Genomic DNA, 17,930 nt, shown 5'->3' with positions numbered 1-17,930 from the left:
CACCATCATTCAGAAGGTGGAACCTGGGACACTGGGACATGAGGGCAGAACTTGGGCCCTAGCATGCTATGTTTAGGATGTTCAGCCTTCTCTAACTAATCTCACTCAGCTCTGACCCTCCTTTTTTGTGTGTCTCTTTGGCACTTATGTATTCAGTTTGCACTGTATTAATTTGCACTTGTTTGCATGTTGCTTTGTAAGTATTTTAAAGGCTTTTCCCCCCATCACATATGTATTGTTTTGTGTCCCTAGCCAAAATAAGAGCTTTTTGAAGGCAGAAACCACGTCTTTGGTTTCTTTTGTATTTCCCATAGCACCTTTTACTGTGCTCAGCAGAGAGTGGGCGTACTGTATATGTTGTGGAATGACATCCTGAGTGATCCCTCCCTGGCTGGGCCTAAGATTAAATTTCCTGAAATGGAACAGTCCTAACCAACCCAGGACAGGTATTCTCTATCTAGCATGTTGGTTGCTCCTTTCAACTTGCTATTTGAAATGGCTCCCTTCAACACTTTTCGTCCACCAAGTGGGACCTGGCATGGCTGATGATGTGCTTGCTGTATGTATTCCAGGCGAGTCTGCGGACACCAGAACTGACCTGGGAGCGAGTGAGGTCCCAAGTTGACCATGTAATATGGCCTGATGGCAAGAGGATAGTATTGCTGGCAGAGGTAAGACCTGAGGCTGGTAAGAGAGATTCAGCTCTGACAGGAGAGACTGCAATACTCAGATCTCCTCCTCCTCATGTTCTCTCATACTTTTCAACTCCTCTTAAGCACAGCTTAACTACTTTACCAATGGATTTTACATCTAACTGTGAAAGGTCTTTTCATTTTCATTTAGCAATTAAGAAACTATTTTGGTTCCCCACTTTTCACCAATTATCCTGTCTCTCTATGTCACTCTACAGGCTGAGTCAGATAATGACTATTACTGTGAAAGAAATTAATGGATAGAACCCATGCCACTCTGAGTGATTCTTACAAAGAGATAGTGTCGGTTGTGGGATGATTTAATCTGTAAGCACAAAGTAGATATTCCTGACTATAACTAAGACTATCTTAGGCAAGCTCCGGGTAGGTCATGTCTTTATGATAGATTCCATTTTTGAGTGTCCATTCCCCTGAATTGAGCCAGACATGCAGTATGTACCCAACTATATACTGGTTGTATGATTGATAGTTCCCTCTCCTGGCTTCTTCTAACTCAGACTTTGTCTTGACTTTCATTGGCCTTTTGAGTGTCCTTCCTGTTCTCTTTAACTTTCCTCACCTTATCTCACCTTCTCAGATACTTTACAGCATCTATAAAGGGACTGAATTATTTATTTACAAGAAAGGAATTGTATAGGGAGGGGAGGGACAGGTTGTTAAATATCTATTAATTGCTTTGATGTCAGCCCACTGTCTGGTGACTTATTTCTCGTTGCCCTGGAAGGTCCATCTAGTCATTCTTGTGACAAAAGCAAGTCACCAATTGTTTTTGGTGCCTGTGGTTGAGCAAAAAAGGTTGTCAAGCTTTCTAGGAAATGAAGTAGGAAAGGATGGCATTGGGGACAGTTTCTAGCTCTTCTAGTCTCTGAATCATCCACTCAAAATACAAGGTAGCCCTTGAATTTAGGGGAACCAAACTGAGAAAGAACACAAAAATCATCACAGCTTCCTCAATCCAAAAATAAAAAGTCTTTCCTCTCAATCTGGAGAGTTTCCCCTGGATTTGACTACATCATTGGTTAGGACAGTCTTTCAAAGGAATGTCAATATCTTGGAAGGAGAATATTCTGCTGTAGAAAGTAGGAAATTGAAAGGCTGGCCTAAGACTCAGTATCTGTAACCATCTTTTTTACATAATCCCAGAGATCTTTTATCTGCTACCTTCATCAAATTCTCCAGAACTTTTTATGGTTTCATTTAAATGTCAATCAATTAATTTCTATTTATTGAACACCTGCTTTTTGCCCAGCAATGTTATTGGGAAGTATTTGGAAACTGCAGGCATACTCTTCCCTCACCTCTCAAAGGCTCCATGGAGACTTGGTCCTAACCAGTTTGTGTCGTAATCCTTGCTCTCCAGGGCCGTCTGCTGAACCTAAGCTGCTCTACAGTGCCTACATTTGTGCTCTCAATTACTGCTACTACTCAGGTAAGGCCTCCAGAGTGGGAAAGCAGTGGTCTGGAGAGGATCCTGAGACCATCAGGGTTTTACTTGATATGGGGTGGATGGCTGTGAATGGCACATCAGCTTCCATCTCTCTGTTTTTCTAGGCTCTGGCCTTGATAGAGCTTTACAATGCTCCTGAGGGTCGCTATAAGCAGGATGTCTACCTGTTGCCCAAGAAAATGGGTAAGTATGTGCTCTTCCATCCTCATCCTTACCAAAGTAGTTCAGAATCAGAGGTTAACTGAAGTTTGGGAGCATTATGTTTCTTAAGGACAGGAAAGAGCGAGAGTGAGATCGAGAGAGAGACAGAGACAGAGAGAGAGAGAGAGATGTTTATCATGTAAAGTAGGAGCTAGAATTCCTAGGTTCCATCCTCAGCTGATTGATCCCATGTTCCACATGGGTTGCTCCAGTAAAGTCATGACACTTTGCTGTGATTTTGTTTACCTGCCTGTGCATTTTAAGGGTTTTCTCTCATCAAGTATCTTGTATGTAAGAATCTCAAAGAAGAAAAAGATTTTCCCCAAGAGAGAGGAATCATCTCCTACCTTGCAACATCTGACTTATTCCAGTTCTAGGCAGCCCCTACCAAACTCTCTCAGACCAGGAGGACCTTCATACTACGCCTTCTAACTCTTAACCCATTGTTTCAGGCCAAAAGAAAGCTTCTGAATAGCTTCTATGACGAGTTTAGTTATGTGGGTGTTTTGTATAAGAGAAACATTAAACTGTCTTAAATTTTTAAAGAACCTGCCTCAAGCACCTGAACTGAAACAGTGTATTTATAAGCTCCTGACACAAAGATCGGGGAATAAATCAGCTTCTGGTTTCATTTTGCTTTAGCTCTAAATGCAAAGCAGCTGTTAGAAGTTGACATGTTTTCCTTGAGTAGACACTTTGGAAGGATATAAAAGAAATAGAGCAGTCCATATTCTGAATATGAAGTGAAGTTAGGGAGACCAAACAAATACATAGGAAATGACATAAAATTTTGAATAAGTAATATGCATTCAGGAAAGGGAATGTAAACAAATCATAAGAGAACTAAACGTACTGAAAGTAAGACAAACAGTGTAGTATCATTCCTTTCAGATTTACCAGATGTTAGTTTTTCTGAGTGACTCAAAGTATAGAGTTTGAGGCAGAACTAAAGTTGGAGCTTCCCATTTTTTAGTCCTCCCACTAGCCCATCCTTTCTTTTAGACCCAAAGGCCTATTTCTTTCATTTCTCCCCAAGGAGAAGGAAAGGTTCAAGACCAAAGCAGCTTGTAAGGAAGAAAGGTAATGGCTTTGAAAAGTTTATGGGTTCAAAGTTCAAGCAACCATTCCTTAGAACTAAGGGCCAGTGAGCAAACGTTAAGCGTTTTTCATTCAGCTCCAAGAATTAGAAGGTGTCTTTCAACTTTTTAAGGCCTAACATGGAGAGAACAGCCAGACAAGAGGCATGAATGCTTATACCAGGGCTTCTGTGGTCTGTTCCAGATGAGTATGTGGCCAGCCTACACCTGCCCACCTTTGATGCCCACCTGACAGAGCTGACAGATGAGCAGGCCAAGTATCTGGGACTCAACAAGAATGGGCCCTTCAAGCCTAATTACTACAGGTGCCTTGGGTTCCCTAGAAAACGGAAGCCTGGGTAGTGAAGACCAAATTGGTCTTTGCATCATCACCATATTTACATGGACTCAGGAAAATAAACCCACCTTCCCTCACTGCCACCCCCAAAAGACTCTGAGGCTTTCTCAAGACATTAGTGTTCCCTTCCCTGAATTCGCCTTTATTCATTTCATCTTCTTGATATGATTTTTACCTCTTTATAAAGAAATACTGGCTTTTTTTACTGATGTGAAAAAGTACCACAATTATCTACCCTCACCATACACTCCAGAAAAGTCCCTGCCTCCCTAGCACACCTCTAAGCAGGCTCTTCATGTCCCAGCATCCCCACAAGCTGATAACATCACTGTCTCATCTTTCTTTTTCCCTCCAGGTATTAAGTTCCTGTAACTCAAGCCAGAAGAAGTTTTAAGGAATAGAACTCCAAGCCTTTTCTCCACTCCTATACAGGAAGGAACCCAGCAAGCTGCTTCTCTAATCAGCTGCCCGCCGTGCTCACCCTATATGTTAGATTATTTATTTATTAAAATCTAGAATCCTGTGCCTGTCGCCTTGGCCCAGAGTGGTTACTGCCCCGAGGGCTGTGAGAGCCGCAGAGGACAGGCTGAGGAAGGAAAGAAATGGGCAACCATTCCCAGGGCAGCTTTTGCATTATTCCCCATTGACGGAAGCCTTAGCAGTGGCCATTCTTCTCTTGTTCAGGCTCAGGCGTTAGTCCCGGGATTCCGGACTCCTTGTTTCCTGGGGTTTTCTGGGATACATTTTCAACAGCTGCTTTTCTCAGCTTTGGTTTGTCCCCAGATAAGGCTTTTTGGAAGCCACTGTATTAACATGGCCTGGGTTCCCAGCCATCATCATTGTCACTGCCTTCTTTATAAAATGGTTGGAAAGGATTGTTAGGGCTTTGGCAAGCTGCACCAAGAACTCAGCTATGCCTATGCTTACTGGAAGTCTCCTTCACGAGGGACTCCTTTCTTCTCAAGTACTTATGTCCATTTTAACGCTTTCTGGTTCCAAGAGGAATGTGCTTCCATTATTTCCTCAGCATCTCTGATATTTGTCAGACATATGTTTAGCCATCTTTCTAACCCAGCTACCCTCTCTCTGCTCAGGGAGTGGGAGGCAGCCCTACTGGGGCCCATGGTTGTACTTCCTTGTCATTTAACTGGATAGTTTCCCAGGAAGCTCTCTCCAAATTGACACTGTCTCAGCAATGTGAAACATTGCTTCCTGAAACTTCCTTTTATTGCCTAAAACTGCTTCTGAAACTGAGCAGGGAAAGGCATACTTTCCAAGGGATTTGGAGTGGATGGCTTTGGAAATGGGACAGGTCTTTCAGGCCCACAGCTTGACACCCTAAAGAAGCAGAATGTATTTATTTGTCTCCTAGGAAGATCTTTGCAGCATAACTGACTAACTGTATAGAGATGACACTGTAAACTGTGTCCAGATGATCAAAGTCAGTTTGTTTAGGTTGAATTTCATCAGACATTCAGCTGTTGATGAAACCGAAATCTAATGTTTCTGTAATTTAGTCTGGTATTTCTTCTCTGTTGGGATATCTTATTATGTTCTGGCCTTTTCCATCTTATGGGCCTGTCATTTCTTGAGTAACTCCAACATTACAAACAATTAGTAATGTGAGCAGCCTGAAATTTTATGTCCCACCTAAGAGTTTGATTCCTTTTGGAGACAGACCTATTGGTCTTAGGGTTCCAATGGAACCAGATTGGTTCTAAGAGTTAAAGTCTAGAGGGGCCCTACAAATCTTGAATGAAGTGAGTCCCCTTCCCCCCTTCCAACCCTAATTAGACTCTCAGGTTTGTTTAGTTTTCCTGTTTTGCTTTTTTCCTATCCTGGTCTGCCTCTAAGAGTCAAGACCAAGGTGACTCAAGAAAACACCAGACTATCCAGGGTCACTGTAACCTTCCCACTCTAATTCTCCTCCCCAACCTCCACCTTCTCCAACTTACCCTGCTCTTCCTATATACCTCTGGAAGTGATCTTCCTTTTGGAGGCAGGGAGGAGGACCATAGGTAAATGACTGTTTGCTTCATTAAATACCATATAGGCTCAACCCATACAGTCTGATTACTCAAAGGCCGTATGTCTTAGCAAGTACTGGAAAAAAGCCACATACATGGCTATATTCTTTCATGAAGAAGATCATAAATGCTGAAAATTCCACAAGGCTATTTAATTTTTTCACTTGCTTACCCAGTTCTGATTTTTGTATTAATTAATTGGATCCTTTTTGCAAAAGATTCAGATTTTTGTACTTTATCTTATATCTAGAGAAAATTCCTTAGGCAGATATCTAAACTCTAGCCTATTATGTTCTTAGGCCAAAAGTCATAACCTGCTGTTTCTCAGCAAAGCCTGGCTCTCTATGGAGCTTTCTTTGTGCTGATCCTGACAGAACATGCCCTTCCAAATGAAAAAGGAGCCACACTGGGCTTCTAGGTTACGTTGCTAGTTTTGCTGCCCAGAATGAGGTATTTGCCTCTGAGTTCCAGATGACTTGTTCTCCTTTCTCTCTGGGGATCCTGTGTCGTCAGTCATTGAGAAGAAGGAGGCACAGGCCTCCTGAGAATTTGGGTTCTCCCTTAGTTGGAATTTGGTCATTTCCTCTACCCTTGGAATCAGAGCAAATGTGTCTTCTTCCCTCAAGCTCTCACCTAGACGCATCCTAGGTATCTGGAAGCATGGGAAAGAAAACTGATTATCTCTATATGTGGCCCTGGCCTGTGGGAATACTTACCATTTTCCCTATGATGAATTTGTGCTACTTTTCAAGGTCTTTTTTGTCTTCTTAATGAAAAAATTGTTTTCTTTCTCTCTTCTTTTTTTTAAAGAAACGTATTTGGTCCACTCCCTCTGCCCTCCTACCTCCTCATCCTATCCTCCCATCTGAGCACGGCTCCCATGGCCATATACTCCTGCAAAGCTTTTTTGCTGCTTGGCTTTTCTCTGAACAGATCTAAAATTGCTGCTCCTATGGTTTTTTCAAAATTAACTTTGTCACAGTTTTAAAAAAGAAATTTGAATGCATTGTTGCATTAAGCTTTTTTTAATTAAGGAAAATTATTGAAAGAAAATAGGCAACACCAGCAAATCATATATGGACAAGTTCTAAACTATATATACATACATATATATATATATAAAAATAACCATCTAGTTCTCATTGTCATCTAACTGAAAGGAAATAAAACCTCTAAGGATCACCATTTCTGAAGAGGCTCTTAGAAATCTTTATGTCTAAGTGATTGTATTAGATCAGCAATAATGAACATGTAATCTGAAAAGATAAATAAAATATTCTTAAATGGATTCCTGTCTTGAGAGTATTCTTTGCTTCTATGAACTAATACAGAGATGAGAGAGGTTTCTGGGCAACAGGCTAAAGAGCTTGCTGTAGGGCAAGGATGTGAAAAACTGAAGCAGTTACCAATAGGCATGTTAAATGGCCTTAGCCTTGAAACCCTATTCCATGATGGGTCATTCCACTAATTAATATTCCCCCACCTCACCCCTCCGTTGCATGTATAAATATACTGCTTTCTCAGAACTGGGAGTTGAGAAGTGTAGGCTTAAGGCAGAGAAATTAAAGTGTCATTATAAACTCCCCAAGCCCACTACCCTTAGCTGGAGAGCACAGAAGCTAGCATCCAAGGGTTTAGGACCAAACAACCCTGACATCCAGGACCTGACAACATACTACCAAAGGGAAGAAAGAAATTAATCTGGCAGAGATTTATCTCTAAGTCAGGTTTTGCCCGACTAAATCAGTAACCAGAGGATGAGTCTAACTTCCTGTTCTTCCTCAACTACCTGTAGAGTAGCCATTTCTGAGCAGCTTCTGGTAGACAGCTTCTTTAGTTGGTAACCTAAACTAGTTCTACATTCTGAATGCAAGATGTTTTCTCATTACACCCACACGTGACTTTTGAGAGAGGAGGGTATTCTATTCTTTTTCTACTACTTTACCTTGGCTGCCTGATATCCTTTAAAAATAGGTATTTTAAGACTTCCTGCATCTTATTTTTAAACTTTCTCCATGTAAGGTGTTACCTATTTAATCATATATCTGACCTCCATGGATTATAGTGGAGTACTTATATGGAGAAGGGTATATTTGGTCCTTGTAATATACCTATTTATACCTCCAGCCCTCTCTCTACCAAAGGCCTCAGGAAACCTGAATTTTTGGAAGTTTAAAAATAACTCAGCATGGGAGCCATCTCTGCAAAGATGGAAAAACTTATAGACCAGCCCCTAATTATCTCCCAGGTATATTTATGGTCACCTCTGTGGTTAGTGGTAATGATAGCTGCCACTTCATTGTTGACAAACTAAGAGAGGGAGTGTGTGCCAATTCCATGACTTATAAAGTTTCAAAGTTTTCAGTTAATCTGGTTTCTTGTTACTTCTTCCAGGAGTTGTTTCCAGATAGCTTCCTCCTTATGACAAACTCTGAAAGCCTGGACCTATAATACATCGATGTCTTCCATTCCACTAGTTGTGAAAAAGATAATGGATTGAGGTCTATCCTCATGTTGATTCTTTGCAAACTCCACAATACCAATTTTTCAAAACCCTTCTCTGAAACTGAAGCCAGGAGGAGCTCTAGACTCAACAAAAAGCTTTACAGAGGGGTCTTGAGAGCAGTCCTCAATCCTACTTTCAACTGAAGGTCACTTTGCCATCTTTGCCCTAGTGACAGGCTGGAAAGGAACAAGCCTCAAAAGCGGCCACTCCTGCCTGCCACCACCATAAGAGATCCTGCTGACTGACTAGGCTCACAAAAGAGAACATGAAGTTCAGGGCCTGTCAATCTTAGAGCTCTGACTGTTTAGGAGGAGAGGTATTGGGAAGAGGGAAGGTAGAATCATTGATTCTTTTATTAAGAAACGCTAATGGGCTGTGCTGTGGCAGGTTTACCACACTGAAGCAGTGATGAGCTAGGCGTAGGTTGTGAATTTTAAAGCAGAGTATGAGTCCTTAAGAGTTTAACAAATTATACCCTGAGAAGAATTCCAAAATCAAATAGTTTCAGCCTTGAGCCAGGGACTTTCTTGGAAATTCATATGAATTCAATTCTGCTGAACCAGTGAGTCTCAACCCCAGAAGATATTGCCCCTCTGGGGACATTTTGCAATATCTGGAGACTTTTGGTTGTCATCCTCGGGGGAGGGAACTATTGGCATCTAGTGAGGAGAGGCCTGGGATGCTGCTAAACATCCTACAATGCACAGGACAGCCCCCACAACAAATAATTTTTCAGTCAATAGTACATAAACCCTGTGTAAACAATACATAAATGAGGCATACAAAAATGAATTAAACTTGGCTCTACTCTCGAGCTTTTATCCAGGTTGTAGGTGGAGGGTGAGAGGTGGGGATAAGAAAGGAAAGGGAAAATGGTGAGAGGGTGCAATAAGAAGATGTTGGGGACCAGGGAGAAAAAGGAACTCGGAATGCTCCAAGGACCGCTCCCTCTCTCAACTCTGCCTGACCTATCACCTACTAACTAGCAGAGGAAAATGTGAAAGAAAGGTAGGGCTAAGAAAGGAACAGAATTGTCCCTAAGAAGTAAACAGGGGAGTAACTTCTTCAGGCCCTTCCCTGTGGGATATAGTGGAAAATAGAAGGATTTTGGACCCAGGCTGACGTGGCCTGACACCAACACCGCCTGAAAGGGTTGAGGAGGGTCAAAGGGAAGGCTTCCCGGAGGAGGAGGTGATGACTAAATAGAATCTGTAAGGAAGAACAGCAGTTCCTCCAGAGAGAGAACAGCGCATTTGAAGGCACTGAAACAAGATAGAATATGATGCCTTGAGACCTGCAAGGAGTAATTCATCTCTGTGGGTCCCGACTTCCTCGCCAGTGATATTGGATTCATGAAAACAACCTGTCAGCGAGAGGTGTGATATACCTGAAAGGTCCCTGGTGCAATGCCTGGAAAGAGTGGCAGGTCACCAATCACACCCATTCTCCCCAGGCTGCTTCCTTGGGGCTACTGTTACCAACCCAGACTGCCAAAACGTTTACTGCTTTTTAGATAAATTCCAGGGTGGGCAAGCCACGCAGCCTCCTTTGCCCCCAGGAAGGATCTTAGAAGAATGAAGCAAAAGACTCGGGGTGAGGGTGGGGCGGGAGCGCTTGCTCTCCGTTCCCTTTTAACTCCCTAGATCACAACGTGAGGAAGGTGCCCACTTCTGCAGAGGAAGGCGGATGACCAGGAGCAGCCCTGAGAGGCACCCGCAATTTCAGTGAAGCGAAAACGCCCCACCTCACCTGTGAACCCCCAGTCTCCCAGCTAAGTCCTCACTCTGAGCTTCAGAGAGGGCGAGTCCCTCGTTTCCTGCGGTGTCCCTGGCCACCTGGCGGTGCCATCCCTTCCCTGCGATGGAAGCGGGATTTGGGACGCGTGCAGTTGGGGGCAGAGGTCTGCGGTCACGGGGAAGCAGCTGCAGTGGAACGGGAGGAGAAGAATCGAGCTCCCCGAAAAGGTCGCTCTTTGGGAGGAGGTGTAGCTGAGGGACACCGAGAGAGAAGCAAAGGGATAGCCGCCTTGAGCTCAGGCCCACAATTCGGGAGGTAGAGCTGGGAGCCCACCCGGGAGCCCACCGCTACCGGCGGCGCCGCAGGACAGGGAAAAAAGACGGGGGCTGTTCCCTTGAAAGAGCCCCCCTCCAAGTCCCGCTCCAAGGGGTCGAACAGCCAATTGCGCCGCGGGGCGGGGCTGCGGAAAGCGGCCGCAGCCAATAGCCGTTCAGGGGGCGGGGCCGTGCCGGCGGCGCGCGGCGGCGGGGTCGCCTCGGGCAGAGAGCGCTGAGCAGCGGAGCGGAGCCCCTGACCGGAGCCGCATGGAGGACCTGGTGGCACCGGGGGCCGGGAGCCCGCCCGCCAATGGCAACGGCAACGGCGGCGGCAAAGGGAAGCAGGCGTCGCCCAAGGGCCGGGAAGTGTTCCGAAGCCAGCGGCGGGAGTCAGAGGTGAGGAGCCCGGAGAGCTTCTGTTGGGGCCGGGAGGTGCCCGCGGGCGGGAAGCGGCGGCTGAGGGGCGGTGGCCCGGTTCCCCTCCCGCGCCCCGAGTCCCCCCTGAGAGCGGGCGCCTGCGGGTGCGCCGCTGTCTGGACTCTGGGCTCTGCAGCGCCGGACCCCTCTCCTCCCCTCTCCTGCCGCGAGCAGGTCGGGGCTTGCGAGCCCTCTGGCCTCCGCTCCCGGAGATGGAGCGCGATCTCGAGCGTACCAGGTACTTTTCCAACCTTTATCTCACTCGTGGCTGCAGCCCCTGGAGGTGGGAATTCGTACTCCCACTGACAGAGGAGCAAACGGGCGCGCGGCGGTGGAGGACCTGCGTGAGGGGTGGGAGGCCGGAGCGCCGCCGCCGCCGCCGCCGCAGGGCAGAGGAGCGGGCTGGGGGCGCTGCCCGCCACCCGGGCTCCCGAGCCGGTCCAGCTGTGCCGCGGGCCTTCTGCCGTCCCCCTTCCCACGCCCCCGTGTGTGCGGCAGGCTCCACCGACCGCGGGACCGCTACCTGGAAGGGTTAATGAGACAGGATTCAGGCGGGGCCAGAGCAGGAGTGAGTGGATGGGACTGTCCCAGGATCCAAACCCACACATAGGAGTATGAATGTTTGGGTCGCTTCCTCTTCTGGAAAATAATAAATAAATAAACCCCTAGCCTGGAGGATGAAAGGATTGGATCATATCACTGCCCCCCCCCCCCCCGCCCTCCTCCAGCCAGTCTCCATCAACCAGCCCCGAGTAGAACTGGGTCTGAGCGGGGACCAGGAGAACAGACTGTGGGATGTCCGGTGTGCGAGGGTCTGTAGCGATCACCCGGGTTAGCCCTTGGTTTCACAGACGTGAAAGAGACAGAAGTAACTTGCCCACGATCATGCTAGTACATCTCTGGCTTAGAGGCCAGGAGTCCCAAGCTTTGGAGTCAGGCAGACCAGGTTCTGAATCCCAGGCCCCGCCATTTATTCTCTGTGTTGACTTTTGGCAAATTGCCAAACCTCTAGGCGCTCCAGTTTCTTCATCTGTAAAATGAGGTTAACGCTATGTGCCTTGGGAGGTTGTAATAAAGCCAAAGTGAGATAATTGAATGTAAAATGTTTAAGGCAGTGCAGGTACCCTGCATGTAATGGGTCAGTTCAGAGCAGCTCTTAGCAGTACTGTACACCCCCACATCAAGGGACAGAGCTGGTTCTGAGTGCCGGGTCTTAAGCATCCAAGTCCAGGGTGTACCATTTGAATGCTATCTCACCGTTTCCAAAGGGATTTCATGTATGCTTTCCATCTTGATACAGACAGAGTAGGAATCCATCCCATTTTTTAAAAGAGAGAAGTAGAAGAGGTGAAAAGACTGGCCCCAAATCACACCACTTTCAGAGGCATAGTTCAGCCCTCCTGCCTTGCTAGATCAGGCAGGGTTCTATCCACCACGTCATCTTCCCCCCCTGCCTCAGTACCAATCTGGCCTTTTAGGGCACCCTTTGCATCCTTCCCCCTTAGAGACATTTTTCTTACTCAAATGTGGTATATTTTGGGGGGAGGGAATAGTCATTCTATATGCCCAGCACTAACTTAGGTGCTAGGGATACAGCCATGAACAAGATAACATCTTTGCTCTTCGGAACTAATATTCCAGTGGGAGTGGCGAGACAGACAATATGCTAATAAGTAACATAATTTCAGAGTGATATGTTCTTTGAGGGAATTAAAACTCCTCCTGACGCCAGAAGCCTTGTCCCTACCTATCAAGTCTTCCTTTAGGAAAAGGCTCTGATACTACTTTACCTTTGCTGGTGAGTTCAGTACCCCAGTGAGCTCAGTATCCCGAGACTCAGAGCTTTCCACCTGCACTGCAGTTTACCTCCTGACTGCCTGCAGCTGCACTTGTCATGCTTGGAAATGAACAACTGCGATGATCCTCTCTATCTGGGCTCATTGCCTGCCAAAAGGCTGGCTGGAGAGATTAGCTTTCCTCTACCTTCCACTGCAGCAGGAGAGCTGCTTCTGCTTGTCAGTATCACTACAACACCCAGGTGCCAGACTCAGATGACCGTGGGCTTTTCCTTCCCTCCCTCCCTCCTCTTGCTTTCCTGTGTAAGCTAGTCCTCAGGAGAGATGGTTTTCTTTCCTCTCTAGGGGTGCTAAAGAATTGCTGAAAGACAATTATTTGGCTTAAGAGCGTCTCCTATGTACATGTCACTGTTTATAGGGCACTGTTGACCTACCCTTTCACAATGGCGTTTAGGTATGAACTTCTCAACCTAAAAAGAAAGTTAGATAATAATCATTTGCTTAATAAAAAGATTCTTAACTTACCAAAGGATTCACCTCTGGCCTCTTTGAGCCAGATCCTCTGGTTTAATTGGTTCCCAAAGTCCTTGACAGAGTTTGTGGCAAAACGAGGAAAATTTGGGCATTGTGTGCCCAAACCTCACTGTTTCATGGTTTTTATATGAAGTTTTTTTTTGTTTTTGTTGTGTGTTTTTAAAATATATTTTATTGATTTTTTACAGAGAGGAAGGGAGAGGGATAGAGAGCTAGAATCATCGATGAGAGAGAAACATCGACCAGCTGCCTCCTGCACACCCCCTACCGGGGATGTGCCCCGCAACCAATGTACATGCTCTTGACCGGAATCAAACCTGGGACCCTTCAGTCCACAGACCAACGCTCTATCTACTGAGCCAAACCGGTTTCGGCTATATGAAGTTTTATTACCTAGGCATGGTTGATTAAACCACTGGCCTTGTGATTGAACTCAGTCTCCAGCCTCCTCCCCTCCCTTGAGGTAGGGCCAGCCCCTCCTTTGAAACTCTTTGGGTTCCTGTGAGTCACCTCATTAGCTTAAACACAAGTATGGTTGACAAGTCCCCTTATAAATATCAGACACTCCCATCACTCAGGAAATTCCAGAGGTTTTAGGAGTTCGGTGCCAGAAATGGGAGGGAGGTGGGGCAAAGACTAAATATATTTCCTTACACCACACTGAGAGGTTAAGTAATTTGCTCAAGATCACATAATATGTGACAGTATGCCACAGACCTGAGATTCAAAATTTTAAAAACTCAGATAGATTAATACGTACTGGTAGGAAATACCCCAAAGTGCTTAAAGAGGTTAGGGGATTATATTAAAACTAGAGACCCGGTGCACTGGGGGATGGGGGGTGTGTCCTCAGCCCAGCCTATGCCCTCTCGCAGTCTGGGACCTCTCAGGGAATGTCCAACTGCCGGCCTAAGGGGGAGTGGGCCTAAGCCGGCAGTCGGACATCCCCGGAGGGGTCCTTAGTGCTGCCACCGAGGCAGGAGAGGCTCCTGCCACTGCCGCTGCACTCACCATCAGCCCGGCTTCTGGCTGAGCGGTGCTCCCCCTGTGGGAGCGCACTGACCACAGGGGCAGCTCCTGCGTTGAGCGTCTGCCCCCTGATGGTCAGTGCGAGTCATTCTGCAGTTCGATTTATTTGCATATTAGGGTTTTATTATATAGGATAATTTATACATACACCATCATAGGAGATCTAGTCTTTAATACAAATTGGAGTAGAAATGCTACCTTATTTGACAGTCCTAAAGTTTGGAACATTAGGGCTGAAGGACCTCTTTTTACAGATGAGGAATTATGATCCATAGAATGATATTTGCCCCAAATCATATAGTGGGTTAATGACAGAGTTGCAGTTAGAATACAGTTCACCTCTTATTTTTGTCCATCGCGTTTTTCTGGGGATCAGCTAGATGCTCTTCTGGTCTGTGTTTATGTCGATCAGATATGGGCACAGATTATAGCTTTCATATCTGTTCACAATCCTGGCCCATTACCCAGAGTTTCTGATTCTACATAGGAATCTTCAGCCCCTCCCAGCACTGAGCCTCAATTTTGGCTTATAACTGCTTGTGGAAATGCAGACTGATGCAGCCACTGTGGAGAACAGTATGGAGTTTCCTCAAAAAACTAAAAATGGAACTCCCATTTGACCCAGTGATTCCACTTCTAGGAATATATCCCAAGAAACTAGAAACACCAATCAGAAAGGATATATGCACCCCTATGTTCATAGCAGCACAATTTACCATAGTTAAAATTTGGAAACAGCCTAAGTGCCCATCAGCAGATGAGTAGATTAAAAAACTGTGGTACATCTACACAATGGAATACTACGCTGTGGTAAAAAAGAAGGAATTCTTACCATTTGCAGCAGCATGGATGGAACTGGAGAGCATTATGCTAAGCAAAATAAGCCAGTCAGAGAAAGATAAATATCACATGATCTCACTCATTTGTGGAATATAATGAACAGTATAAACTGATGAACAAAAACAGATCCAGAGACAGAGAAGCATAGACCAGACTGTCAAACCTCAGAGGGAAGGTAAGGGGAGGGTGGGGTTAAGGGGGAGAGATCAACCAAAAGACTTGTATGCATGCATATAAGCCTAACCAATGGACACAGACATTAGGGGCGTGAGGGCATGAGTGGGGGGTGGGGAGTAGGGGAGGCAATAGGGGGATAAGAATACAGGTAATACCTTAATCAATAAAGAAAAAAATTTTTTAAATAAAAATTTTGGCTTGTAAAAGGTTACCTCCTAGATGAAAGGCACAGATGGAACTCTTCTAGCTGCCTCCCTGATTTAACCTTGGCCTCCAAGAGGGGAAGAGGATGAAATTAGGGTATAATCTCCTTTTGTCAACCCTTTCCCCAAGTTACCGCAAAGATTTCTCCATTACAGGGCTCTGTGGACTGCCCCACTCTGGAATTTGAGTATGGAGATGCAGATGGGCATGCCGCAGAGTTGTCAGGTATGAGGTAGATGGGTCTGTAGAGAGTGGAAGGTGGCCAAGAGGGAGAGGAAGGGGCTTGTCATCTCCCTTGGCAGCTTGTCTGTTCTCAACAAGTGGCTATAGAACAAAGGCTGTTCTCCTCATTCCCTCTTCTCGCTACCCTTCAGGGTAAATATCTCTTTGTTCACATTTCTGTCTGAATTCTCCCGTGGCTATGGTACACTCCATTCTTTCATTCTGTCACTCTTTTCTGCTTACACTCTTTATTCTTTTTTGGTGCACTCTCAAATCTGTTTTCCCTCCACCTTCTCCTGTTTCTCCTCTCTTTCTCTTCTCATATTCACCTGTATCTTTGCATGTCCCCTTCTTTCTGCCACCCTCTCCTTCTCTATTCCATTCGCTCTCTCTCCTTTTCTCTTCTACCTCCATCTTGCTACCTTCCCTCAACACCTGCCCCTTAAATAAATCTCAGCAATGGCTGAAGAAAAACTCTATAGACAACTGGCCAGCTGAGCAAGGCTGGCCACATCACCGTTAGCCGTCAGAGTGGAGCTGTGTGATCCCATTCTCCTTTCAGTGCTGGGCTGCTTCTCTCTGGGTTTTTAGCTTAGGCCAGTGGTCGGCAAACTCATTAGTCAACAGAGCCAAATATCAACAGTACAACGATTGAAATTTCTTTTGAGAGCCAAATTTTTTAAACTATATAGGTAGGTACATTGTTATTAACTTAATTAGGGTACTCCTAAGCTGGCCTATGCTAAAAACTCAAGGGGCCAAAGAGCCGCATGTGGCTCGAGAGCCGCAGTTTGCTGACCACTGGCTTAGGCTAAATATGATGTCCTCACATTAAGGGCCTCCATGTTACACGTGCTGTGAAGGCCAGTTATTAATAAATGAGCTTTGGGTGGAGATGGTGTGAAAGTTAAATATTCCATCACGTGGAAGTGATACTTTGAGATATGATTTTTTTCAAAGAAAAGAGACAAACATTTTTAAAGAAGTTCTTGTGAATAAGCACAGGGAATAAATTTTGAAATAGCTAAGTTTAATTACCAACAAAAAATTAGAATACATAATATGTGTGTGTGTGTGAGTGTGTGTGTGTGTGTGTGTGTGTGTGTGTGTGTAAGGAGTGAGGGAGGGAGAGAGAGAGAAGAGACGTGGTGAAATGGTCAAAGAATGAATAGGAATTTATAGAATAGAAAACCATACAGTCAATAAATATATGAAAAGATGTTCAACTAGCCCTAGCCGGTTTGGCTCAGTGGATAGAGTGTCAACCTGCGGACTGAAAGGTCCCGGGTTTGATTCCAGTCAAGGGCACATGCCCAGGTTGTGGGCTCGATCCAGTAGGGGGCATGCAGAAGGCAGTCGATCAATGATTCTCTCTCATCATTGATGTTTCCATCTCTCCCTCTCCTTCCTTCCTCTCTGAAATCAATCATAATTTTTAAAAAAATGTTCAACTACATTAGTAATGGGGAAAAGCAAATTAAAATAATCCCATATTATTTTGCATTCATCAAATTGCAAAATTTAAAAGCCTAGGGTTGGTGAGGGCACAGAGAAATGAGTACTTTTATACACTGCTTGGCATGAGGGAGGATAGTATAATAAAATTGGAAAGCAGTTTGGTCATATCTAGCAAAGTTGAAAACCTATACATATTATGACCCAGTGATCTAGATGTACACTTTTTCAAAACACTTGGGCATAAGAAAACATGTACAAAGATGTTTATTGCGGCCATTGTGGAAAATGGAAAACAACTTAGTAGGAGAATGGATAAACTGTAGTATATCAATAAATAGCCATTAAAATAATTGATCTATATAAATATGTTTCAGTTTTAATAAATATTAAAAACAATGTTGGGGGGGAAGAAACAATGACAAAATAATTTATGCATTCATCAAACTGCATAAACATGAGTCTAAAAGGTGTTTCTAGGCAGTGCAGTTGCACATTTGTTTGAGAGCAGTATCCATAAAGTGAATGGATGTGTTCATCATGCTGTTTTTCATATAAAGAACTATTGAAAGACACATAATAAAAAAGGTTTCTAAGAAAAAATAATTTATACAATATGATAGATACTACTTGGATAAAAACTTTTAAAGCAGAACAGTATCATGTGTTTACAGGCACATACATAGGTAATAAAAGAATAAAAATAGGCATGTGAAGCATACACACCGATTTCATTATTGTGGTTACATCGAGAGAGGGAAATAAAATAGACTGGAGAGGAAGAGGGAACTTTAGATGTCTAAAGCAAATATGACAAGTGTTAATATTTGTTTAATCTGGGTAGATGATATGTATTCTATATCTGTATATGAAA

General features: G+C 44.7%; 2 protein-coding genes across 3 annotated transcripts in view; both read left to right on the top strand.

Annotated features, from left to right (window-relative positions):
* The window catches only part of AHCYL2 (adenosylhomocysteinase like 2), a 179,578-nt gene extending 175,258 nt beyond the window's left edge, over window positions 1-4,320 (top strand). For both annotated transcript variants that reach the window (XM_028129045.2, XM_008154024.3), the window contains exons 13-17: window positions 573-671; window positions 2,074-2,142; window positions 2,265-2,343; window positions 3,643-3,763; window positions 4,151-4,320. In XM_028129045.2, coding sequence (XP_027984846.1) covers window positions 573-671; window positions 2,074-2,142; window positions 2,265-2,343; window positions 3,643-3,763; window positions 4,151-4,157 — 375 coding nt within the window. In that variant the 3' untranslated portion in view covers window positions 4,158-4,320. The remainder of the gene's footprint in view (window positions 1-572; window positions 672-2,073; window positions 2,143-2,264; window positions 2,344-3,642; window positions 3,764-4,150) is intronic.
* A 6,313-nt stretch (window positions 4,321-10,633) lies between these two features.
* The window catches only part of STRIP2 (striatin interacting protein 2), a 50,478-nt gene continuing 43,181 nt past the window's right edge, over window positions 10,634-17,930 (top strand). Inside the window, exons 1-2 of the mRNA XM_008154022.3 lie at window positions 10,634-10,778; window positions 15,535-15,604. Of these exons, the coding sequence (XP_008152244.2) occupies window positions 10,650-10,778; window positions 15,535-15,604 (199 nt within the window). The 5' untranslated portion in view covers window positions 10,634-10,649. The remainder of the gene's footprint in view (window positions 10,779-15,534; window positions 15,605-17,930) is intronic.

This window comes from Eptesicus fuscus, chromosome 14 (assembly GCF_027574615.1).
Source record: "Eptesicus fuscus isolate TK198812 chromosome 14, DD_ASM_mEF_20220401, whole genome shotgun sequence".
In the NCBI taxonomy this organism is placed as follows: domain Eukaryota; kingdom Metazoa; phylum Chordata; class Mammalia; order Chiroptera; family Vespertilionidae; genus Eptesicus; species Eptesicus fuscus.
This window is presented reverse-complemented; position numbering and strand designations above follow the sequence as displayed.